At 34.8% G+C, this 26,013-nt stretch overlaps 1 protein-coding gene across 7 annotated transcripts; it reads left to right on the top strand.

Moving 5' to 3' along the window:
* On the top strand, positions 1-25,364 carry LOC113055918 (janus kinase and microtubule-interacting protein 3-like). 7 transcript variants are annotated; one of them, XM_026222305.1, is made up of 23 exons: positions 1-119; positions 4,471-4,713; positions 4,869-5,111; positions 11,459-11,659; positions 15,301-15,414; positions 16,214-16,360; positions 17,100-17,231; positions 17,351-17,386; positions 17,732-17,803; positions 18,500-18,616; positions 18,695-18,823; positions 19,404-19,487; positions 20,283-20,345; positions 20,705-20,803; positions 20,915-21,013; positions 22,139-22,198; positions 22,316-22,381; positions 22,484-22,552; positions 23,470-23,547; positions 23,720-23,926; positions 24,039-24,104; positions 24,298-24,364; positions 24,832-25,364. In XM_026222305.1, exons 1-23 carry the CDS (start codon positions 36-38, stop codon positions 24,870-24,872), a joined length of 2,517 nt encoding a protein of 838 aa, XP_026078090.1. In that variant the 5' UTR covers positions 1-35; the 3' UTR covers positions 24,873-25,364. The 7 variants fall into 7 exon arrangements, with proteins under 7 accessions (XP_026078090.1, XP_026078089.1, XP_026078092.1 ...); XM_026222304.1 differs by having other exon boundaries at positions 15,295-15,414; positions 22,139-22,192; XM_026222307.1 differs by having other exon boundaries at positions 15,295-15,414; positions 22,139-22,192; positions 24,267-24,364.
* Positions 25,365-26,013: the final 649 nt, after the last annotated feature.

Genomic DNA, 26,013 nt, shown 5'->3' with positions numbered 1-26,013 from the left:
CCAGTGGGCGGCCCAAAGGGGAACGGCCTGATGCCATGGCAGCACTGCAGGCAGCCAATGAGGAGCTGAGGGCCAAGCTCACTGAAATCCAAATAGAACTTCAGCAAGAGAAAACCAAGGTTAGAATCTAGACCTGCTAATTGCTTGTGTGCCAGAATACTTGAGTTCATTTCAGAAGTATTATTTTGTTTCTGTATAATAGTGTGATTCAGACTACATTCAGTCTGGAAATGGCTTCTCAGCTTCAATATTGCTTTTAATGTTGACCTCATTTCCTTCTGTATATTTGAAAGATTTATTTCTCTGTAGAGTTCAGTCTCTTTCGTAGTCACATCATTGCTTATGCCACTATGATTAGCTCATTATTTTTTTATTAAAAAAAAAAAAAATTTGATCAGTCAGTAATGACAGAATGTAATTTTTTTTTGGACTGAATTATACCCAAAAATGTAAGTGTTATTATCAAAACCAGTTTCATCCTGATTCCACGTAAGGAGCACTCAAGAAATCCAATTCCTTTGAATTCAGTTGTTACAAACAAGTCTGATGCTCTCTCTGATAGTGTTGATATCCATAAACCCCTTATGTTTATGGATTGGGCTCATTTAGTTTAAAGTGGATGTGTTGCTCCATCATGTGTGTTCTGTTAGCTGTTTATGGCTTCAGTAGCAATGAGAAACAGTTCAATGAGAGTGAAACAAACTATAGGCATTCTGTCAAAGCAGGTTCAGGTGTGAATGACAGCAGGTCAGGGGGAAATGATTTAGCTTAGTCCGTTATCTTCTGTGTCTTTTTTTATCTCGAGGGGTGAGGTTGGTCTTTAAGAGGCCATGAGAGTATCCAAACCATCCATTTCATGGCCTGATGATTGACAGGGTGTGAACCTCTGTTCTCATGAACATCTCATTTGATATGGATCGAGGATGAACACAACTCACTAAAGTCTCAGTTGTTCTGTTTGTCATTGAAATGAAGACATTCTCGGAGATGGAAAAATAACTTACTAGGTTAAAACCTGGGATCTAAACCTCCTCATAAATCATTTAATATATATAGATGTGATACATTTGGTCCACACCTCTCACTCCTATCCTGCTCATCGGTGTGTTTTCGTGTCCGCTCGTTGTATGTGTGTGTACATAACTGCAGTGGCTCTCAAGATCAATACACACATCTCAGGGCGAAAACAAATGACAGCGAGGTTCTGCAAGAAAGGACACGTAGAACGTACTGATGGCCACCAGCAAGCATTCATCCTCAGAAAGGATTCTGTACTGTACATTTAAACCTCACACAGGACATTAATGTACCAACCCTTCTGCTTGACCCTTTCACAATCGGTTTAAAACATCTTAAGGGACACAATCAATTACTCTAATCATTGTAATGTCGGCCACAGTTATAATAATGCTACCATAAAAAAAAAAATGTCGGACTGATTTTAGTAAGCTCTATCAGACAATGTATAGTGGGATAGGAATAGGTTCAATTATTTAACTGTGTGTGTGTGTGTGTGTGTGTGTGAGCAGAGATCCTGCTGTGTTGTCCTTGATTATATTTCAGGACTTTTATCGGATTCTCCTTGCTGATGCAGTACGATCTTTGATTTATAAGCAAAGTGTAAATGATCTGGAATAATGGGTTTCCCTGTGCACATCCTTCAGCAGTGAGAGAGTTTTATTTTTAATATTCTGACCCTGCAGAACTGGGAAAACACTCTAACAGGCCAATTACTGCAGGTGCCAAAAGTCAAAACCCTGCTGTACCTTGTTTTCTGTAAAATTGCTTTTATGTTTGCAGGAACATGAAATGCAATGTTCAGGAACTATTCAGGCCACCGGTATTGTGAGACGGGGAAGAAAAAGAGACGGAGATTGATTCATTATAATTTGTGATGGACAAAGAGTGTTTTGTGTTTCAGTGTTGAGATCTGCAGGGAAACTAAATTCAGCAGGCTAGTTTTTGTTAAATAGACAAAAGCGAATCTTGATTCTACCCTGCCTGTGAATGACTGATGTCTCTGAGAATCATGTTAGACTGACAGAAAGCCTGGTGAAAACAGCACACGGTTATGACTTTATTTTAAAAACCAGTAGTTCACCCATAAATAAAAAATCAGTATTTACTTACCCCCATGTCATACCAAACACTTTCTTGTTTCAACGGAACACAAAATGAGACTTGTTTTAAGTCTGTTTCCATGCTTTGATATTGCAATTAATGAGGACTGAAGTCTTAGAGATTCAGTAGTGATGTCCAATTTGTGAACAAATCATTCTTTTGAGTTAATCTTTTCAGTGAACCAGTGAAACCTGATTCACAAACCTCGTATTATGATTCATGAATCAGATCCACTTAAGTCCATTTACTGACTTAGTGAATCTTCAACAAGATTTTCAGTGATAGCTGTTTAAATTATTCCTCAAAGCTTGGAATATAGCGCACGGTTAGTAGTGTAGACTAAATTTATGTTGCACATATTTTGTGTCTCTTTATGAATCTTTTAAACACCATTAATTGTTATTGGATAGAAAAAATGGAAACCTGAGTTTGAAATTACATACAGATGAGTAAAACTTAACTATAACTTTATATTTTATTTCGGCCATATTTCAGTGATTTTTTTTTTTTTTTTTAAGTAGTTTAATCAACAATAATAACCCTGTTTATCCCTTTAAGATGTTATAAGATGCCATTCAATTTAAGTGCACTTATATAAACCCCACACTTTACCACTGTCAACCAAAAAATCTTTTTTAGCCTTAGGATGTGATTCAGAGATGAACTGTGACCATACAGGCTAGATCTCAGGTTGTCATCATGCATGCCATGAAAATGAAGATCTGGTCTTGGTGAGCGCAGTGACAGCACACCACTGTGTGGGAACTGTCAGATCCTCATAGATGTGCATCAGACTGCTAGCAGCATGCATCAATGCAGCTATTGTGATGGGCTTAGACTGACAGTAAGAGGGGACATAGGAGCTGTCTCTACTGTTGTTAGGCCTGAATGAACAATACTCTTCATGTATGATGGAAAGAGACGGTGCTGTGTCTCCATCTGTAAATACTCACAAGTTTGTGCTACTGCTTGGTGGAGTGGAGCAGAAAGGAGAGGTTTGGTGGGGGTTTTGCGGCATGGATTGCCAATATGATATATACTTTACATTACACTATAATTTAATAGCGTTTTATTCTTGTGAAGTCAGTGTCACACTGTCCTGCACACACCTTCACACACTGTTGTAGTTCATATTGTAGGATGCTGAAGTTGTTAAAAACTGAATAGGTGTAGTTAAGTAAATGTGGTTGGTCTTATGTTAATTAACTTGTGTTTTTGATGTCACTGATGAACGAGGCGTTTTTTAAAGCTTTATAAAAGGTTTTCTATGGACTGGGAAGGGATTTTTGTATTATAGAGTATCTTTATGCATATGTGTGTTGAGAAAATGGCATTTTTGGACACGTCATTATTGGCATTATGCCACAAATGCTGCCAATTGTGCGCTGAACTGATACTGAACCCTGAACATTAATTTAAAGTCATGGATGGCTGGTTCTTCACCAGAGGCTCATGGGATTTCACAGCCTGCAGCACTGCTGACTCTCGCTGGAGTCTAAACCTCATCTCCACATGTCCTCTTACGCTGCATTAAAATGCAAACTCCCCGAAGGCCTAAAATTACTTCTCTTTGCTATTTTATTCCTTTGAAAACGGGCGAAAGTAAGTGTCCAGCGACCGTCTGACCCAGTTCTGGTCCAGAGTGGCGTGGTGTCAGCCATATAATCTCACCTCAGGGTTACTGCCTCCATCTGGCTGTCAGCGATCAGAGTTCGATTTATAAAAGGCAGTGGAGCAGAGACTTTTACTTTCAAGACATTCCATCAGACTCCAACCTAGTTCTATTTAGTGGTGTTTGCTAAGGCAGGCATCTCGATTATTGTTGTTTATTGGGTTAGTAAAGTATTCAGCATAAGTATTCAGCTTGTACTCAGTTACAATTTTATGTTTTGGAGAGCAATCATTTTCTATATCCGTTTCATAAGTTTAGAGTCTAAACATGGGATATCCATAGCTTTAAATGTGAGTTTCCTCCAGTGTTGTCTTTTGTTTTGTGACTGAATGTCAGGTTCTGTTAGTGCTGTCTATTGCTGTGCCTGTGTAATGTGTAACCGTGTAATGGTCATGTCCTGACACATTAACTCTCCTATTTTTAGGACACGCTCAATATATTCTGCAATGCGCTGGACTGCTGTAGTGCCACGGTGCTTTGCATAAACAATGATTCAGTGTTCATTATACATTATACCACACTTAATTGTTTCCAAATATTTTTATAACCATTGTTTTTTTTTTTTATAGTACACTTAAAATATCCCTTCAATTTTACAAATACCATTAAAATTTAAAATATACGTAGGTTTGATCCCGTCAGTTTTTAAATGGTCAAGTTAACATCTATTTCCTCAGGTCAGTAAGCTGGAAAGGGAGAAGTCTCAGGAGGTCCGTCACGAGCAGCACAAGTCCACGGTGGTGGTGACGGAGTTAAAAGCCAAACTTCATGAGGAGAAACTTCGGGAGCTTCACAGCGTTCGGGAAACACTCCTACGTCAACACGAGACTGAACTGGTGCGGGTCATTAGGATCAAAGACGGAGAGATCCAGAGACTCCAGGCGCTCGTCAGTGCCCTCCGAGATGGATCCACCGATAAGGTACCATTGGAATGGAAATTAAATAGAGGTTATTTATTTACAGTTCCTCGACTGGCTGCAGTGTCCAATTCATACTAAATGATCACAGTACTCCAAAAATATATAATTATGAAGACAATTTTTGAACAATTCTCATGTTATCTCTGCCGCCACAGGTGAAGTCTGCAATGATGGCGGAGGCTCGAGAGGAGTGCAGGAGGAGTTTCGATGTGGAGCGCATGCGACTGCTACAGGAGATCTCCGAGCTCAAGGCGGTGAAAAGGCATATGGAAGAGGCGTTAAACATGGCGGTGCAAGCCGACAAGAGCAAAGCCGCCGAGATCCGCAGCGTCTACCATCTCCACCAGGAGGAAATCAACCGCATCAAGAGAGAGTGTGAAAGAGAGATCCGCAGACTGGTGCGTAATAAAGTGCACATGCACTATTAATCAGTGAATTCATCTGTCGGTTCATAGGTCTAAATACATGCCCTTTTATATAAATATATTTCTTTGGGTGGCAGCTGATAATTAAAGCTTTACACAGGAAAACCTTGTGGCTGTTGCCATGATGAGAAAATTCCATTTAATTTGGTGAACAGAATTATTCAGTTGCATTTATTTGGTAATAATTTTTTCTGTACAACTTTCTGTACAACAACCATTCAGATCAGTTGTTTGAAGTCCCACCCCTTGCTTGTTAAGCCCCGCCCAAGCTTTATAAACCATCCCATTGGAATAAACTACAGAGTTGTAATGCAATTCATGATTTTCAGTCAAATGTGTTTATAAAGTGTTTGGATATTATTTGTGACCCTGGACCACAAAACCAGTCTTAAGTGTCAATTTTTTGAAATTGGACTTTATGCATCATCTGAAAGCTGAATAAAAAAGCTGTCATAGGACAATGTTTGGCTGAGATACAACTATTTGAAAATCTGGAATCTGAGGGTGCAAAAAAAAAATCTGAATATTGAGAAAATCGCCTTTAAAGTTGTCCAAATGAAGTTCTTAGCTATGCATATAACTTATCAAAAATTCAGTTTTGATATATATACACACACACACACAGTAGGAAATTTGCTAAATATCTTCAACATGATCTTTAATTAATATCCTAATGATTTTTGGCATAAAAGAAAAATGGATCATTTTGATCCATGCTACAAATATACCCCAGCGACAAGTTTTTGTGCTCCAGGGTCACATTTGTGTGTGGGCTGGAATGAATTGTGACATTGTGACACATTTTATCTGCTTTTTTCTTCTTCTTTAAATAAATTGTTAAATTATGCAGTAAATTGATTTTAAAAACAGCAGACACTGCAAATCTGAATCAAGGAAACATTTATTTACCTTGGAGTGAATGTGGGTGTTTTTACTGATGTTAAAACGGAGTATAATTCCCTGCCATGCACTGTGTATTATTTTTTTTTTAAAGTGGAAAAAAAATATTGTTTCTGTTCTCTTTGGGTACATTGTCTGGATACAAGTGCTCCAGTACTGTCTCTTTGGATAATTTCTGTAAAAATTCATTCAAAATGATCTGAAAACACAAGATTGCCATAGAGCGGCAACCATTGCTAAGGTAGCATTGGCCAGTAATGTTTCCAAAGCGGTTCTTAAAGTAAAGATTTTCTCTCCAAATCCCACACTAAAGCTTCAAGGTTTTAAATCAGTTGGTTCACATTTTATTTTTAGCCACATTTTTTCTGTTTCTCAATGTATTACACCATTCCCTTCAGAGCCTCTCTTGTTCTGGGCTTTTTGCCATCCGTTTATTCCTGGAGTATTAAAATCTCTGTATCTCTGCAGTCAGTGGCCGCTGCAATCGATCGCTCTTGTGTGGCTGAGCGTTGACTCTATACTGCTTCAGGACTAAATGGGTGAAATGCAATGGAATACAGAGTTGAGGCCGGACTCTGGATGATATATATAGTAGAGGAGCAGAGTGATGGAAAAGATGCAGGACATTTCACTATTTTCTGAGAAGTATATATATTTAGGGCTGTGTATATGGTAGATTTCTTAAATTAAATTTGTAAAACTGTGTTTTTTTTTTTTGTATTTGCACATTATACTGATACCGTGATGTAAGATTTTGGTAGTTCTTCTCACCCCCATAAACATGTCCTCTTGTTTCTGTCTGTCCCTAATCTCATCCCATACTATTAACTCATCGTAGGGTTATTGAATACATATTACTGATGTATTATCTGGTGGGTTGTAAATCCAGAAGGTCTGTGTGTGATTAGAGTCCTGTTTTGCTGTTGTGTGTTGAGGATGTATTGATCTTTGGATTATTTATTGTATCGCAGGGCCGGCTGGGGTTGTTAATCACTTAATCACATTTAGTGAGCGGGGTGGTAGGGTATGCCAAGTCGAACACAGCTTGTGAGTGTGTGTGTGTGTGTGTGTGTGTGTGTGTGTGCGTGTGTGTGTGTGTGTGTGCATGTTTACTGAACCAAGTCCATGACTGTCCTTTATGGATGGGACAGACCATCAAACCAAAACAACAAAGCCAGCCCATCATTAGAGGTTCTTGCTGAGGCAAGCACTGTTTTTGTTACCGGCAAGAAAGATGCCTCAAATCATGTGGCAGGTTGAGAAAAGGTCTGATGTTAGTGTTTCTAAGCATTCAGGGAGTGAGAGACACTGTGTCTGTGTAATTTTAAATGAAAGAGACATTTGGATCTTGGTTAAATGAAATAATGGGATTTTTTTCTGGTCTGGGTTAAAACATCAATCAAGGACATGTATTATTGGAACGAGGAAGGTGTTGCTGTAAGTGCATGGGTTGTTGGTCACAGTCTGAGTGTGTGAGAAACACACTGAATACTGAAATTGTTGGGATGGCATCTGGTGTAATCCACAGGGGAATGCTGGGTATTGAGTAGTGGATTTTTTTTTTTTTTTTTTTTAAGTAGTGCTGATTCTCCAGAAAATGCTTTATGTGGGGACTCTTCATTTTCTAGATGTTGCAAGTGAGAAATATCCTACTGTTCTAAGTTGATTTATTTAGTTTATTCCCCATAAAGAAAACATGTATGTTGCACTTTATAGTAATAATTAAAATAAAAAAATAAACATCGCTAGCATCTCGGCATGTAGTTCTTTTTTGGATGAACCACAAATTTCAGTTATTGAGTTTTTGGAATCATTTTAACTGCACTCGTAGTATGTGCTCTTTAACTGCACACACAAATGCAGTGGCACATGCTGTATATCATCTCATATTAAAGCGCCAATAAAACTCTGAGGATGCAATGTCCTCATGAAAGTGAAATTATTGCTTTATAAAAGTGTATTTAAAACTTTAATGTTAGGTGGGATAGATCATTATTAATCATGATTTCAGAAAAATTATCGATTGACCTCATTAGCAAAAACAAATTTCCATGACTTCCTGATCATATCAAATATTATTTATTTATTTATTTATTTTTTACACCGTAAGCAGCCACCTAACCACCAGTAACACCCTAGCAACCACATAGCAACATGTTAAAAACATTCTGAATACAGCAAAACCCTGTCAGCCTCGCATGGTACTCCACATCATCCGTCTGTTTTTATATTGGCAAACATAAGTCACATTTTTCAACAGTTTCTCTCTTTTAATTTTATGCAAAATACATTTTGTGTGTGTTTATTAATTTAATAGGGAATAATAATAGGTAAAGTAAGTACCTTTATAGGTAAAGTTTGTAATCTCTATGCCACTAGCATTATCCGATGGAATGGCAAAACTAATAAGTTGTACTATTAAGTACAAAAATTCACATTTTACAAAATCACATTTAATAAGTCATGGCAATATTTGTTTTAGTGCCTGGAACCTTGGAGTGCGTTGCTCTTCATAGTTCAAATGTGAATGGGTCGTGTTTAAAGGCTGGGTAAATAATGTTGAGTCTGTGGATAAGGGGCGTAACAGGATTAGTTTCAGAGAAGGAGACGCAGTTTTACACATGAAAGAGAGACTCAGTCGTCTGAGGCGTTGAGATGTCAATTAGACATTCACAAGGGAAGGTGGATTACAGCTGTCCCGCCTTTTCTGCAGAGATGGATGTGGCTCGGCCGTTTGGGGGAGTTACGATCAGCCTAGTGTTCTTCAGAAAGGTTTTACATCACTAAATATTCCTAGAAAAAAGTGAGCTGCTTTTGGATTTATGTTAGCAATAACACACAACGCATGTTAACGCTAGTCCAAAAGTGTGATCCACAATAATGATGATTATTATTATTATTATTATTATTATTATTATTATTATTATTATTGTTGTTGTTGTCATTTAATTATTATAATACTTAATTATATATAGTAATATTTTAATGTATTAATATACGTTTAGGTTGTGTTGATATTGAATGACAAATCCATACAAGTACTCAAGGTAAATCATATAAAATTTGTTATTTAATATAGATAAATGTTAGTTGTTTTTATTGTTATTGTTATTGTTGACACTTTTATGATCCAGTGTAAGGCAAAACCCTGTGTATCTTTAGATTTGTCATTTAATATATGATTCTAAATCTAAATGTTTTCATATTTCTCTCCTTCTTTGATGTTTAATATGCATGAAGAGTGGAAATTCAAATGGTTATGAGATAATGATATGAGTTAGTTATTTAGTTCAAATCCACGTTAAGCAGTGCACCGGCAGGAGTTTGCTTTTAGTGTCTGTGCCTCATGGGTCTGGAGCCCGGATATGGATGAGAATCCTTGATTTTTATTTATCAATCACATAAATCACCAAGAAAACAGTGAGGCGTGTGTTATGGCACACATCATAATCAATGTATTCATGAAGCTCATGGAAACTGTGTGATTAAAATGTTAATTTGTCGTGTTATGTGCATTTATGCTGAATAAGTGTCTTCCTCTAGCCGCAGGGATGCCATATAAGAGAACAGGATGTAATTTTCTCACCGAGCCATGCAGTGCTTTATATAACACAGATAAACATAGACGCACACTGAGAACTCCTGCAGGATGCTCTGATCACCGTGGTTACGCCTACAGTGGGCGTGCCGATGTGAGTCACCTGACAGAGAATGTGTTTCCACCTTAAAGATGGAGAGATGTGTACTTTCATTCACTAAAGGTTTTTTTTTTTTTTTTTTTTAATGTTGAAATATAACACATACGCTGTTTCTACAGAGATTAAAAAACTGAGCTGGTCAGAATGAATAGGTGAGACTAGTTGTCACACATAATGGCATGGATAAAAATAATCTTTAGGGTTTTTTTATTTTTTATTTTTTTTTATAGATGGTATGTGTTTGTACAGAAATGGTTTTTCAAAAATAAACGTGAGAACTATTCACTGGAGTGAAAAGTGTGACATCTAGCCACAGTCTTTCTTTTTGCATTGAGAGTTAAAACTAATTTCTGAGATGTATAAATCCATGCAGTGTTTGAATCAGTGTATAATTAGAGCTTAATGATTCTTTTGAACTGGTGTTGAACTGGTCTGTGTGAACTATTTCCGAACTGTGTATGAGGCCGTCTTTCCAATTAGGGGATTTATTCGAGATGTGATTTGTGAAAGGTCAGACTAAAGATTTGGTAATTGCGTGTTCAAAAGGAATTTTAAAAGTGTAGTTTGCCCACAGAGAACTGAATGTTACTGCAAACCTCAATATAAGTGGAGCGCAGTAGGTATAGTAGCTTTAAATGAATGTGTGTGTTTGAGAGTGAGAATCGCTTGGCAGAGAAAGCAAGCAGCATAGTTCATTTCTCTGAGTGGTGCTTGTGATGTAACTTTGAGGAGTTTATGAAATGGATTTATATGTTCTTCCTCTTACTGAAACACAACTATGATGCGATCCCTTTGTCTCTATACATGGCACATCCTGTGAGTGTCAGAAAGCATCCGATAACACAGTCTTATTCTCTGTAGGCTGTGTAGGAGGGCAAGGATTTATGTTACATTTTGACTCCTATACTTTATATAATTTATGTGGTCTAAGAAAGAAATAGACACAGAAGCTGTTACTTGGGCAGTACCATTTTAAAACATACCAATATGTACACTTTAGGTAATAATATGCATCAGGCTCAATAAGTTTCAGAATTGTACCTTTTGAAAAAGGTTTAAAGAGCAATTTTAAATAAATAGTAGTGCTGTCAAACGATTAATCACGGTTAATCACATCCAAAATAAACGTTTTTGTTTACATGGGTGTGTGTACTGTGTATATTTATTGTGTATATATAAAATACAAACACATGCATGTATACATTTAAAAATATAAATAATATATTAAATATATTTATATATAATATAAAATATAAGAATATAAATGTGTATATACATGGAAATATTTTCAATATATAGTGTATGTGCTTATATATACATACTAAATATACGCAGTACACATGCATATATTATGTAAACAAAAACTTTTATTTTGGATGCGATTAATCGTTTGACAGCACTAATAAATAGTAAATCTAATTAAAAACATTAAGCAGTTTTTTTCTTTACTTTCTTTAAAATCTGCTTTCTGTTGCTGCATTTGTTTGATTCAGTTCAACTTTTAATCTTTAAACTAAATCTATAAAAAATAATAATTCTTATTTTTTTTCAGTAAACATTTATTTTATGGATTTGGGAGATGTGGTTGGCTGTGTTGCATTTCCTGTCTTGAGTGGACCTGGTGCGTGGACTGCCGGTCATGTTTTCTATATTCTTACTACGACGGTGTCCTGTTTAAGGAGATGTTTAATGTGTGTGACTGTGCTGTGTTCTGTCCTGTAGATGGATGAGATTAAACTAAAGGAGCGTGCTGTCTGTGGGCTGGAGAGAGAGCTCAGCGCTCAGGCGGGCCACACGTGGAAACTACAGCAGCAGAAACAGGCTGTAGACACTCAGCTGGCCCTGCTGCGAGACTCCAGCCCCAGACGAGAGGGCCCTTATTCACCCGCTGCAGGAGACGCAGTAGAGAACACAGCTCACCCTGTAAGCACCTCTCCTTCATTACTAAACCTCACCGCTCGTCGCACTGCTGCTTGCACTGTGCTCACCTGCTCAGATCCGTTTTCCTCAACCCAGATTTACCTTAGTAAAACGCAACAGTCAGGTTTCAGAAAATCCCATTCATATTCTTCATAGATAAACTGATTTTGAGCAGGAACATAAAATGTTTTTTCAAGAAACAAACCGACCATGAGCTACAAAGTTATTAGGTGATGGTGTATGATACTTTAAAAGCCACAAGAAATTCATGTTCATTTTTAAAAAGTCATGTCAGTTTCCTAGAAAAAGCTGCACTAGAAAAAAAAAATATGATGCTGTATGTTTGGATATTATATAAGATCTTTTCAATAACAACTCAGTCGAATGGTTTTATACTGTACAATTTTAATTTATTTTTTTGTGTCATGAGATTACTGGATGAGTAGTTCATTCATTCATAATAATTGCATTATATACACACTTGTACCTTTGTCTTTTTGAATACTTTTATATATAAAGATATTAATACTTGTATTAATCAATAACACTATTGATTATTATTATAAATTATTATTATTATTATTAACATAATTTAATTGATCAAAAGTGACATTAAAGACATATATGTTTCAGATGCTGTTCTTTTAAATATGTATATTTATTAAAGAAACCTGCAAAAATGTATCACAGTTTCCACAACTATTAAGCAGCACAACTGTTTTCAACATTAATGAATAATACAAAATGTATCTTGTGATGCAAATTAGCATATTAGAATGATTTCTGAAGGAACATGTGACACACTGAAGAATTGGACTAATGATGGTGAAAAAAAGCTTTGCATCACAAGAATAAATTACATTCTAACATTTATTCAAGAAGAAATTAATTCTTTTAAATTGCAATAATATTTCACAATATTACTGATTTTACTGTATTTTTGATCAAATAAATGAAGTCTTTGTGAGCATATGAGACTTTTTCAAAAACAAACAAAAAATCTCCACCGCCAAACTTTAACTGTAGCTTTAATTCAGAGTTTGTAATGTGATTTCGAGCTGATTGGTTTGGTTAATGGCTTATATTCGTTAATGAAACATTTTAAATGGACTGAATGAAATGAACCTCTAAAGATTTTTATTCAGATCCAGTGTAAGAACATTCAGGTCGATGATCATCAAAAAGGTCATTAATGTTGCACTAACTTTATGCAGAACAGGCTTCCCTTGTTGAAAGTGAAAGTGAAGTGACATTCAGCCAAGTATGGTGACCCATACTCAGAATTTGTGCTCTGCATTTAACCCATCCGAAATGCACACACACAGAGCAGTGAACACACACACACACTGTGAGCACACACCCGGCGCAGTGGGCAGCCATTTATGCTGCGGCGCCCGGGGAGCAGTTGGGGGTTCGATGCCTTGCTCAAGGGCACCTAAGTCGTGGTATTGAAGGTGGAGAGAGAACTGTACATGCACTCCCCCCACCCACAATTCCGTCCGGCCCGAGACTAGAACCCACAACCCTTCGATTGGGAGTCCAACCCTCTAACCATTAGGCCACGACTTGTTTGATTTCAAGCGAGCTAAAATGTTACAAAAGTGTGCAATATGGCCCCAGAAAAGAGGATTAATCGATAGGTTGGAATTAAAAAGAACATTTTGTGCAGAGGTTCTGAGAGAATGTAATAGATCTGGGTTTGAGGAAGATATTACGGTCCAGCTGCTTGTTTCATCTGCTGGAGTGTAAACAGATCTGTCCTGGGATCCTCACGCTTGAAAGCACTACTCTAATGTTCTGTTCTTTCCTGCATCACGCATTACAAGCATTAGGATCATAATTACTCCTCTTATTGCCTGCATGATCCCCTCTATAGACATTAGTGACAGATTTTCATTATTCTTGTTCTAATTGTAGTTTTACTCAGTTAACTTTAGTTGTTTTTGATGATCATTCTGATGCAGTCAATACTAACAAACTAAACACACCGATAATTTGGCCATCATCATGTCTTAATTAATATTTTGCATCGAAATAAACCATAAATAGCATGAGCTACTGTACTTCTAAATGTCAAATGCCTGGCATATTTGGCTTTGTGCTTGTCAGGGTTGCAGGTTTACTTATTTCACTGCACATCTGGTCCGAATCTATTTAATACAACTTTATTTGCAGAGTCTCCTGCCGCGACTTGAATAAGGGCCCGTGTAATTTGCCATATTTTCTATTTTAATTCTTTCTCTGGAGTCTAACGTAGAAACTCGTAATATTCATCTTCTTTTTAAATGTGTTTCCATTTATGCATTTTACAGAAGATTTCATCCAAAGCAACTTAAATTGCATTTAAGGATTTGTGTTTCTTTGGATTGCACTGTTACTAGTTGAGCTGCAGAAATTGCATAAGAATATACAGTTTATGTATTTTTGTCTTGTTTAGTAGTCTAGTTTTACATGTTTTATTCTTGTTTTAAAGCTTTATTCTTCATATGGCTTGATTGCTGTATAGTCGACCCAATTCACCCACAATTATAGTACAATTATTTAAAATATTACATTTTAAAATAACTGTTTCTAGTTGCATATATTTTATAATTTAATTTATTCATGTGATGTCTCCAGTGTCACGTGATTCGTGATTTTTTTTTTTTTTTTTTTTTTTTTGAAGCCTAATATAATTTTTGGTCTCTTCAATGAGGGGAGAGTTCAAAAATTATTTTGAAATATAAATATTTTGTAACATAAGTTACTTTACTGTCACTTATGTTTAATTTAATGCATGCTTGCTGAATAAAATAATAAATTTCTTAAAAATAATGTAATTTGAGGGTTGTATAACAGACTTGTTTCCCCGGTGTGATGTAGAATGATATCAACTGTACTAAGAGAAGCAGTCTTAGTTTTAAAGCAGCTGTTAATCATTTATGTGGCGCCAAACTAATGTTTCAAAAAAAGATGTCTCTTTTCCTACAGGATTAAACTCTTCTCGGGTTTCCCATTGTTTAGTCAAATATAAACTGATAAAAATCTACACATATAAAAATAGATGTGCATTTTCACTCTGTCATCATGCAGCAGAGAGCAGACGGCTGAAGGTGAGAGTGTGAGTGTGATCTTTCCCACATTTCACCTTCTCAGGGCTGATAGGAAATGCATGGATGCACACACTTCACATGTGTGGTGTATTCTTGCATCTTTATATCCAAGGCTTGTTTCCCAGCAGCAGAACATCCGTGTCTCTGGCTGTATTTGTGTTGCTGTTGGTTTGATGTCCATTTCTGCTGTGGTTGGGCTGCTGCTTTTATTTTCTCTGCAGGAGAAACGATGGATTTGATCAGTGACCTTTCAGCTCTTTGTCCGATGTTGGCAGCGCCAGAGCACTCTGACTCTATTCCCGCCTCCGACTGTTTCTACGGTTACCTGACATTATAGAACATTTCCTAAATACAGCCGGACCAAATGGAAGTTAAAATAAATCTATCTGTCTGTCTATCTGTCAAAATGCAAGGCTTCTTTAACCACCTTCAAGTCAAAATCAAGTCAAGTCTTGATTTATATTCCCTTTTTGATGGATGGATGGATGGATGGATAGATAAACATTAAAAAAAATTCCCGTTACCTGCAGTTGGTTTGTTTTCCAGATGCAGCAGTTGGATGAGAAGGATGCTCGACGTTTCCAACTGAAAATTGCAGAACTGAGTGCAATTATTCGCAAACTAGAAGACCGCAACGCACTGCTGTCAGAGGAACGCAATGAACTGGTGAGTCTGTGCTAGTGATAGGGGATTTATTATTATTTTTATTATGGTAAAAATACATATTCATAAACATAGAACTTTCTTTTCCAAAACTGAACTTGCTTTGTGCACAAATGTAGCGTCTCTGAATATATGTGTGTGTCTTCTGTATCATGTTTGCTGTATTATCATAGACTATTAAAGAGTGTTTTTGCCTTTCTAAGTGTTATGTGATAGTGAGAATGTTCTCTGTAATGGTGGTAAGTGTCTGAGCAGTAATGAATGACTTCAGTGTTTCCTCCTCTCAGCTCAAACAGGCTTAAAGATCAATACAGAGACAAGAGTGATTTAAACATAGCAGCTCAAACCTTCAGATTCAGTTCACCACTCAAAACGCTCCGCAACAATGACATGATGTTCAAGTAGACTGAAAAATCCTATTTGGCTTCACTATTTATTTAGATTTCATGTCTTAAACCACTTCTCCAGCTAGTTAGACAGTCAAGTGTCCTGGCATACAGTAGATTGGGTGAAATGTATTGCTTGACGGCTCTTCAAAGTACAGCATAAATCAGTTTGTTTAGCAAAAACTAATTTTCTTTGACCATTTTGACATGTTTTGTTCAAAATGTGTAACTTCTCTGGTTCCATTAGTAAAAGTATTTTCTGAAAACAGTACTAGTACAGCCGCCTTTTATCTAAGTCAGTCATATCCATGCACTTTTAATGGTCAAAAAATATCTAGGGTTACTGCATGCTTTTGCCACTGCATTATTATTATTATTATTATTATTATTGTTACATTTCTTTGTGTTGTGCCCAGTTAAAGCGTCTCCGTGAAGCTGAGAGCCAGTATAAGCCGTTAATGGACAAGAACAGACGTCTCAGCCGCAAGAATGAGGAGCTGGTTCATGCATTGAGACGCATGGAGAACAAAGTGCAATTCATCACACAGGAGAACATCGAAATGGTAATGAAGCGAAACAACTCACTAAATATATATCTGTATTTGCATAGCATGAGCCCATTTTAATTTAGAGACTTTATAGAATGTTTTTATTTAAAAAAAAATGTATTATCATGCCACAGGACCATTTAAAATGAACTAGTGAAGGCAAAATTACTTATTAATAAAATAAGAGAATAATAATATAAAGTGAAAAAACAAATGGTGGCCAGATAAAGCTCTTAAAAAATGAGGCTGTTTATAAAAAAATGAATAAATAAAGAATTAAGTTAATTTATTGTTCATTGGGGTCAGTATTTATTATTATTATTATTATTTATTTATTTATTTTATTTATTTATTTAGTCGAAAATGCAAGTGCAGTAAAAAAGTAGTAATATTGTGAAATATTATTACAATTTAAAACCATGGTTTCCTAATTTAATATATTTTAAAATAGAATTTATTTCTGTCATGGAAAGCTGAATGTTACGCATCATTACTCCAATCTTCAGTGTCACATGATCCTTCAGAAATCATTCTAATATGCTGATTTCAAGAAACGTTTCTTATTATTATCAATGTTGAAAACAGCTGTGCTGATTAATATTTTAGCAGAAACCTTAATAGCTCCAGGATTCTTTGATTTTAAATATACGGTAAAAAAAAAAAAAAGAAACAGCATTTATTTCAATCGACCTCAGCTTTTCCTGAAGGCACACATCCGGTCACTTGACGTGAAGAATTGGTTTTTATTTTGCAGCGAGAGAAGGCTGGGACGATACGCCGGCCTAGTTCTCTGAACGATCTGGATCAGAGTCAAGAGGAAAGAGAGATTGAGTTTCTCAGACTACAAGTGCTGGAACAACAGAACATAATTGATGAACTGTCCAAGGTATCAGAATTTCTCCTCACATGGATGCACCAAAAAAATATATTTTAGAAGCTACAATTTTGAAAAATAATTCTACATGCAAACTGTGTCTTGATCGGCATGTTTTAATTTCCATGCAGGCGCTGGAAACCGCTGGATACGTGAAGAGTGTGATAGTGAGTCATTTTAGAAATATTCACACTGTGAAATCCTAAAATCTGATTTTGCATATAAGCGTAGTACATGTTACCTAACAAAACCCAGATGAAACCGTAAATGCAGAAATGTTTTCTCAAAGGTTGAATGATATAAGCAGCTGAAATGAGTGAGTAATGTAGTATATGTGATGTTCAGACATAATGTAAATACAGTTGCATGCATTTCTTTCTGTAAAACTGGAAGTGTAGTGGAAGCAGCACCTTGTACTTTATAGAATGAGATGTTCATGTATGAATCAGAATCTAATGCAAATGTATGTGTTTTGTTCTTAAATTTAATCTTATTTTGATCTTGTTTCTCAGGAGAGAGACATGTTGCTGAGATACAGGAGACAGGACAGCCTGCGCAGGAAGAAGCCCTTCAGAACCTGTAGAGTACGCAGACATCAGGACTGAACTACACACGCACATCTCATTGTCAAACACACGTTCAGCAGGAAATTGAATAATAACATTAGTATTTTACATTACTGCATTTTTTTACATTATACTAATTGCATTGTTCATACATTACATTATTCTTAATTATGCATTCATAGTATGTATATAATATTTGCTTTAAATATTGCATTTTTTTTGCTTATATTTTTATATATTTTTATTTTGATAATCATATCCTTTGAATAATTTAGCATGGATTATGCATTCATTTTATAAAAATTGTATCTATTAAATATTTACTTATAGTTTTAGGTTTTTGTTTATATTTTATGAACTGATTGATAGAATTTTATTGTGCATTGAAAGTGCATTTATTTTTATATTAAAACTTTTGATATTAAATGCATCATTATAATTATTACGTAATGTTGTTATTTTATGATTAAGTACCACTGCATTGATGAATCCTGGTGATGTTTTATTTGTCAAAAAAAAAAATATATATATATATATATAAATATTAATTTATCCAACAATATCGATCAAGAAATATTTTGATTATATTTAATATGAAGAATATAAGCTCATTTTGTTCTTTATTATTTATTTATTTATTTTATTTTATTTATTTTTTTATCATCTGTATATTTAAACTTCTCTGGGTTTCTCTCTCACTCATTCTCTCCAAAGCCGGTGGTGGAGACGTTTTTTGGCTATGATGAGGAAGGCTCTATAGACTCGGATGGCTCCTCTATTTCCTACCACACAGACCGAACGCCCTGCACACCAGACGATGACCTCGAAGAGGTGTGTGTGTGTGTGTTTGGCTGTGTTTGTGTGAGTCTGTAAACTATAACCATAAACTTGTCATCTCTCTGTGCTCAGGGAATGCTTAAGGAGGAGACTGAGCTGCGTTTCCGTCAGCTGACGATGGAGTATCAGGCTCTTCAGCGAGCTTACGCGCTCCTTCAGGAGCAGGTGGGAGGAACATTTGACGCAGAGAAAGAGATCAAGGTAAATCATTTAAACATCCCAGCCATGAAATATTTATATATTCACTCTCTTAACAATAGCAACATCTCAGCTCTTGGCAGATGACTGTGCAGTTCCTCAGATGATATATTACACCGTGGCATAACAATAAGATTTAAAATATTTTTTAACCTCGACAAATGACAGGGAACTTTGTCAGTCACTTGGTCTCCATTTCTGTAAAATCTCTTTGGTACAAAATCCAGCTTCACAGAACCTTTGTATTTTTCTCTTCTCAAAAGTGTCCTAATTTAACTTTTAGAAAAAATAAATAAATAAATGTTTTCAATGTTATTATGAATAATTAATTAATGCACATTGTTCTAAAGAACAAATTAGTTGATCATTTTAATTGTTTCATCAAAATGAAATGTTCATAAATTTCATATTTTCTTTCAACCCTTTTCCTTCAATCAGCTTGCAACAGTCTGGCAACGCCCAGTTTTCACAATCACAATAATAATTTACTCAGAAATATGCAAAAGTAAAATTGGTTTACAAATGGTTCACTTTTTTTTTTCTTTACAGATGTGCAAAAATGACAATTGTTTGTCTGTTTTAGACTCGAGAGCAGCTTCATGCTGAACTGTTCCGGTACCAGACCAGAATAGCAGATCTGGAGTGTGTTCTAAGTCACCAGGGACAGGTAAAACACCAGCATTAGTACCGTCTGAACTGCAAAATGACATTTAACACATTTGTAGAATTCCATTTTAAGAAATAGTTTACCCAAAAATAAAAATTTGGCAAAAAATGTACTTACCCCTAGGTCATCCAAGAAGTAGATTATTTTTTCTTCATCGGAACAGATTTGGATAAATTTAGTATTACATCACTTGCTCAGCAATGTGAATGGGTGCCGTCAGAATATGAATCTAAAGAGCTGATAAAAACATCACAACAATCTACAAGTGATGAATTTTTTCAGATCGTTTATGGTGTGGACTACTTGTGGATTATTGTGATGTTTTTATCAGCTATTTGGACTCTCATTCTGACGGCACCCATTCACTACAGAGGATCCATTTGTGAGCAAATTATGTAACAATGTGTTCAGATGAAGAAACCAACTCACACATCTTCAGTGGTCTTTCAGCAAAAAGAGATTTTTGGATAAACCGTTCCTTTAAAGACTGATGATGACAGTTTAAAACACTTTTTCACATATGCACAGTTTCTTGGTGACTTTCTCATTCTGTTGCATGTGGAAACAATTTTTACATCAAAGCTCTTGGAAAATAATAATTATAATAATAATAAAAAACTTTTTGATACATGTTAGATGAGTATGTCTAACGGTGACATCTGGGATCAGAGATGCACTGAAGGAGAATGAGTCTGGCAAAGTGTTGGAGAAGTGTTGGTGTTGGATGATTTTAAACGAAAAGATCAGTTTCGAATTATTCAAATCGTTTGCATTCATATTATATGCATTTTTCAGGATATGAAGTGGATTGAGGAGAAACAAGCTTTGTATAAACGCAACCAAGAGCTTGTAGAAAAGGTGGGTGACGTTCATTCGACTGTTGAAAGACGAACATCACAATCAGAGTGCATGCTTTCTTTGTGTAAAATGTTTCTTTTAATAACACAGTTTAAGTTGTTAAAGTCTGACCTGTGTGACTTTGGAAAACTTGGTGTAAAGACAGAAATTGCTGCTTTATTCAAGTTACAATGGCAGAAAATTACAGTACTGACCCAAAAATGACCCTCTTTCAGTAGGAGGTTTTTAATTAACCTTATGAAGCCAATTTCAGGCAGTGAATGCAGCTCATTTGTTTTCACAGACAGGTTTCCTGTCAGATGGCAGATTTATTTATATATTTATTTTTTTAAACCCACATTTTGTATTTCTTTCCCCAGATTAAAAATATGGAGACAGAGGAGACACGACTGAAAAATGAAATTCAGGATGCAAAAGACCAAAACGAACTCCTGGAGTTCAGAATTCTTGAACTTGAAGTGAGTCTGACTGAAGATTATTTTTTTTTTTGCTCTAAAATCTGTTGTGAGCTTGCAGCTATTTCAGAACTGGTCTGTGGGAATAATAATGATGCTCTTTTGTTTCTTCAGGAGAGAGAGAGAAGATCTCCAGCCATAAACTTTCAGAACATCCATTTTGCTGAGGGCACGAGTCCCCTGCAGTTGTACTGTGAGGCAGAGGGTGTTACTGTGAGTTACTGATGTCTCTATAGAGAGACCGGGGCTAGTTGTCACAAGTAACTATATAAGGTTTTAATAATGAATGATCCGTTTGGGGCAAGTTGCCACAATTATACTGGGGCTAAAATACAATACAATACAAACAATTTTTATACATTCATTAATTTTAAAGTTTTGCTAATAAAAATAATGTTTTGAAATCTTTCCTTAAGTTTTCATGTATATAAAAGTTTTATTTTGTATTTTATTAAATAAGGATTTAATATAATGTTAACTTGTTGTGTTTTCAAAATTGTTTTATATTTTAAATTTTTTGTTTTTTTATTTATTTGTTATCCTACATGTAACACATTTTAAATACAGATGTTTTGCCGTTTTACTTTACAATAGCATCTTATATTTTATTAAATAATAATTTAATGTTACTTTTTTGTTTTCATAATTATTTTACTTTATTGAATATTTTAAAATAAATATTTTTATATTACCTTACATAACACAATTAAGTACAGTTTTAAATTTTTTTTTATTTTATATTCTATTAAAAGTATTTGCTATTGTTACCTTATGTTTCCATAATTGTTTTACTGATTATATATTTTTAAAGAATATTTTTATGTAATATCGCATTATACATAACACATTTTAAATACAGATTGTGCATTTTTCTTTATACATAGCTTTTAATATATATATATATATATAAAATAAAAAATATATTTTTTTTATATAATAATATAAAAACAGTTCTTTCAAATAAATAGCAGATTTCCATTGTGACAACTTACCCCAAATAGCTTGACAACACATTTATAATATTTAAAGATATCATAATATATTTTAAGTTGCCGACTATATAAAAATCCAGACATTAATGAAAAGCAGAGGCACAGAAACACCAGCTACTGCAGTTATTGGACTAGATTTGAATTCTTGTAAGGTCATTGTTGAATTGTATTGCACACATCAGCTGTGAAATCATTTCCTCTACATGGTTTTCAATGTAGTTTTTCAGATTAAACTGATACAGACCAAACACTTACTGTCAGTGATCCAGCATAGATCTAATCTTCTGATGTCTGGAGGAGGATTCATAGTTTAATATCTCAATTAAAGTATTTCTTAAAACCACAGGACATTTTGATCACAGAGCTGATGAAGAAACTCGATATTCTGGGGGATAACGCCGTAAGTGTATGTTGATTTCATATGTCAATGTGTGTGTTTAAACGCATGCCTCGGTGTGTTTGGTAAACATGCATATCTCTGTCATTGATGTTTCATTGATGTTTCATTGGACGACATGCACAGAATCTGACCAATGAGGAGCAAGTGGTGGTTATTCATGCCAGAACAGTATTAACATTAGCAGAGAAGGTATGAGCCATACGTCTTTTTAAAATGATAGTTATTTCATGTTAATTTCATTCTGTTTAAATTATGGTATTATTTGTTTTTTGACGTATCTGCTGTGTCCAGTGGTTAGAGCAAATCGAAGTCACCAAATCAGCTTTACAGCAGAAAATGCTGGACATCGAAAGTGAAAAGGTAAATGTACTTAAATGCATTACACACTTTCGTTTCCATAAGTTCTTCTTACTTATTGTTCCCCAAAATAAAAGAAAATAATAAGTTATTAGTTAGAAAAAATTATTTTATAATTAAGAAAATAATAAATGCGAAATGTTTAGAATTAAAACAACTTTTAACCCAAATTCCAAACATTTTACTGTTGATTTTTTTTTTTTACGTTTCTTATTAGATTCTCATTATATATATAAATACTTTAATGTGTAATATTTATTTATTTTTCTTTTGTTTTATTTATTTATTTATTTATTTTTTGTCTTGTCTTCTGTTTTGATTTGTCTTGTCTAATGCATGCGATATTTAATGCACATCTTGACAGTGAAATAACGCACATGTAGAGATTTACCACTGATTTACAGAACCGGCTTTACTGTTAAGATGCACATTAAATATTGCATGCGATTTATCGTGCAGCCCTAGTCTTGTCTTGTCTTGTCTTTTTTTTTGTGTCTTGTCTTCTGTTTTGTTTTTGTATTCTTTTTTTTTTGTTGCTGTTTTTGTCTTGTCTTTTTGTTTTGTTTTTGTCTTATCTTCTGTTATGTTTTGTCTTGTCCTCTGTTTAGTTTTTTGTTTTCTCTTGTCTTCTGTCTCGTCTTTTTGTTTAGTTTTCTGTCTTCTGTTTTGTTTTGCTTTGCTTTACTTTTTGTTTTTTGCCAATGCAGTATTTGGAATTTTGTATAAATAATATAATGACTATATATATACTTAAAATAATAATGGTCCAAACAACAAATGTATTTTTAATTTAACATGTTTATATAATTTAAATTATATAATCGATAATACTAATAGTCTCACTAATATATGCATTATGACATTTGTTAATGTGTTTTTACATCAAAACAATTATTTCCTCTTGTCATTTTCCTCCAAAGGAGCTGTTTGGCAAACAAAAAGGATATTTAGACGAGGAATTAGACTACAGAAAGCAGTCTTTGGACAATGCGCATAAGGTAAGGACTGTGCATCATGTTTAAGAGATCACACATGGCCAATTATCCATATGGTTTACTCTCAAGCACTGCAGAGGAGTTTTGCTCCATTATGAGATGCAGTTCTGTCCTCTTGTGCCCCCTGGTGGTGAATGCATGCCATCTCTGGCCCACACCCCTGTGTTTCTCTCAGCGTATCCTTGAGCTGGAGGCGATGCTGTTCGATGCTCTACAGCTGGAGGAGACGGGAGGGAAGGTGTCCGAGCTGCTGACTGAGCAAGACCGTGATTCGCTGAGAGAGGCTGTGGATCAGTGGAAGAGGCAGGTCTTGAGTGAATTACGAGAGAGAGATGCACAGATACTCAGAGAGCGGATGGAACTGCTACAACATGCTCAAGCGGTACATACATCTATAAAATATAAGTGAATGAGATCATGCTTTTTTCTCGCAAAGTGTGTATAATATTGTCCATTTGTTACGGTTGATTGATCACTTTTTCTCATCCCATCAGAGGATAAAAGAGCTTGAAGAATGGATAGAGACACAGAAACGGCAGATCAAGGAACTAGAAGAAAAGGTAATCATATAGATCACTTATCTGTAATTTTCTGTCAAGGTCAGGACAATCATCTCTAGTAGTAATATTTTTTATCTCAGTCCAAATGTAATGTTTATTTTATTCTCTCCTCTTTGTTCCATTATGTTGTTTTTTGTCTTTTGTTTTTGTTCCCATGTTCAGTTTTTATTTTTATTTTTATTTTTTTCTTTAGCCTTCATTCTTTGGTCATAGCTCTTCTGGAAAGCAGGAAACGGTGCCATGCGGCTCAGTGGACTCCGGTAGTACATGATAACTTCATACACACTAGATTATAAGAATAAGTATTCTAATAAATTAAGAAATAAATACATTTATTCAGCAATGATGCATACAAATATCAAAAGTGGCTGTAAAGACATTTATAAAGTTACAAAAGATTTTTATTTCAAACAAATGCTGTTCTTGTGAACTTTATATTCTTTAAAAAATCGTTGATAAACACATTTACAAAAAGAATCCCGAAAAAAATACATGATATATATAAAGCAGTACTTTCTGAAGGATCATGTGACACTGAAAACTGGAGTAATGGCTTCTGAAAATTTAGCTTTGCATCAATGCTTTTTCAAATATATTCAAATACCGTAGATATTTATTTTTACTGTATTTTTGATCAAATGAATGCAGCCTTGGTTGACATTAGAGACTTCTTCCAGATAGATCCATATGTCGCCAGGTTCTAATTGTAAATGTTGTTTTTGTTTAGCTCACAGGCCTCAAGTGTTCTTCTGTACCAGAGGAGGGTGACACACGTGTCATCAGGGGTCCCAGACATCTCTTCTGCACTGATACGAGACTTCAAACTGTTCACATCAACTCTGGAACATGGACGTGGAATATGGTGCTCTCCATCTTGTGGACTAAAACTGTTTTTATCCTCATGACCTTTTAAACTTTGCTTCGTGTGACCTCTGTGCGTGTGGAATTTAAGGACTCTTAAATTGAAACGCTCTCTCCTTTCCCTGCTAAGCAGGTGGTGCTGGAGGCTGCTTCCCTTTGGAAGCCTGATGGAATGAGAAGTGTTACGTTAAAATTCTTCCTCCCACTGTTTACACTCACTCTGCTTCAGTTCCTGGTGGTCCAGTACGTCTGGTGTTTGCGTGGTGGTGCTCGCACGCTCCTGTACATTGAGAGAAATGGAACTGAAGGTTTAATCCTGGAATTAAAATAGTCTGGTTTTCTAATGTACAGGAAAAGTGTTTGAAATAAATTTCTCAGAGGAAGACTGGGAATCTAAGAGAAAGTTTCTGCGTCTTTTACTGTTCGTTGAAAATAAAGTGGCACAGTGGATTTTCTGAGATACAGAAGTGCCTCTGAACAAAAACTCAATTTAAGGTAAGCTTGATTTGTACATGATTTTAATACGGTTTGTTGTGTGCATAAAATAATTTAACTTTGACGTAATATTTATGATATTTTTGTACTTCTGTCAAATACAGAGAGTAATTCAAAGTTATTTTTCTAAATTTCTTTCAAAATGAAGGGTTGGGAATTAAGAATGAATAGAAATACATGGGCTGTATATGATAATACTCTAAAATAGTAATACTAATGAATAGCAATAATACTATTTATAATTTTTTTTTTTTCGGTACTATATATGCTATACTTTATATATAGTATTTTTGTATAATATATTAATAATTTCAATTCTAATAATTTGAAATAAAGAAATTGTAATGCTTTATAGTTGTAATAATAATATAAATATATATTTATATTAAATGTTATAATATAAATATAATAATAATAGTATATATTTAATAATAGTATTAATAATAAATATAAACAATTCATATATACTGAAAATAATATATGTAGATCTTAAATAGGTTTTATTTATGAATGCAAATTCAGTTTATCTATTTGTACATTATTTGTGTAATGT

Source organism: Carassius auratus, chromosome 37 (genome assembly GCF_003368295.1).
Source record: "Carassius auratus strain Wakin chromosome 37, ASM336829v1, whole genome shotgun sequence".
Taxonomy (NCBI): Eukaryota; Metazoa; Chordata; class Actinopteri; order Cypriniformes; family Cyprinidae; genus Carassius; species Carassius auratus.
Note: the sequence above shows the minus strand (reverse complement) of the source record. Positions and strands in the feature narration are given on the sequence as shown.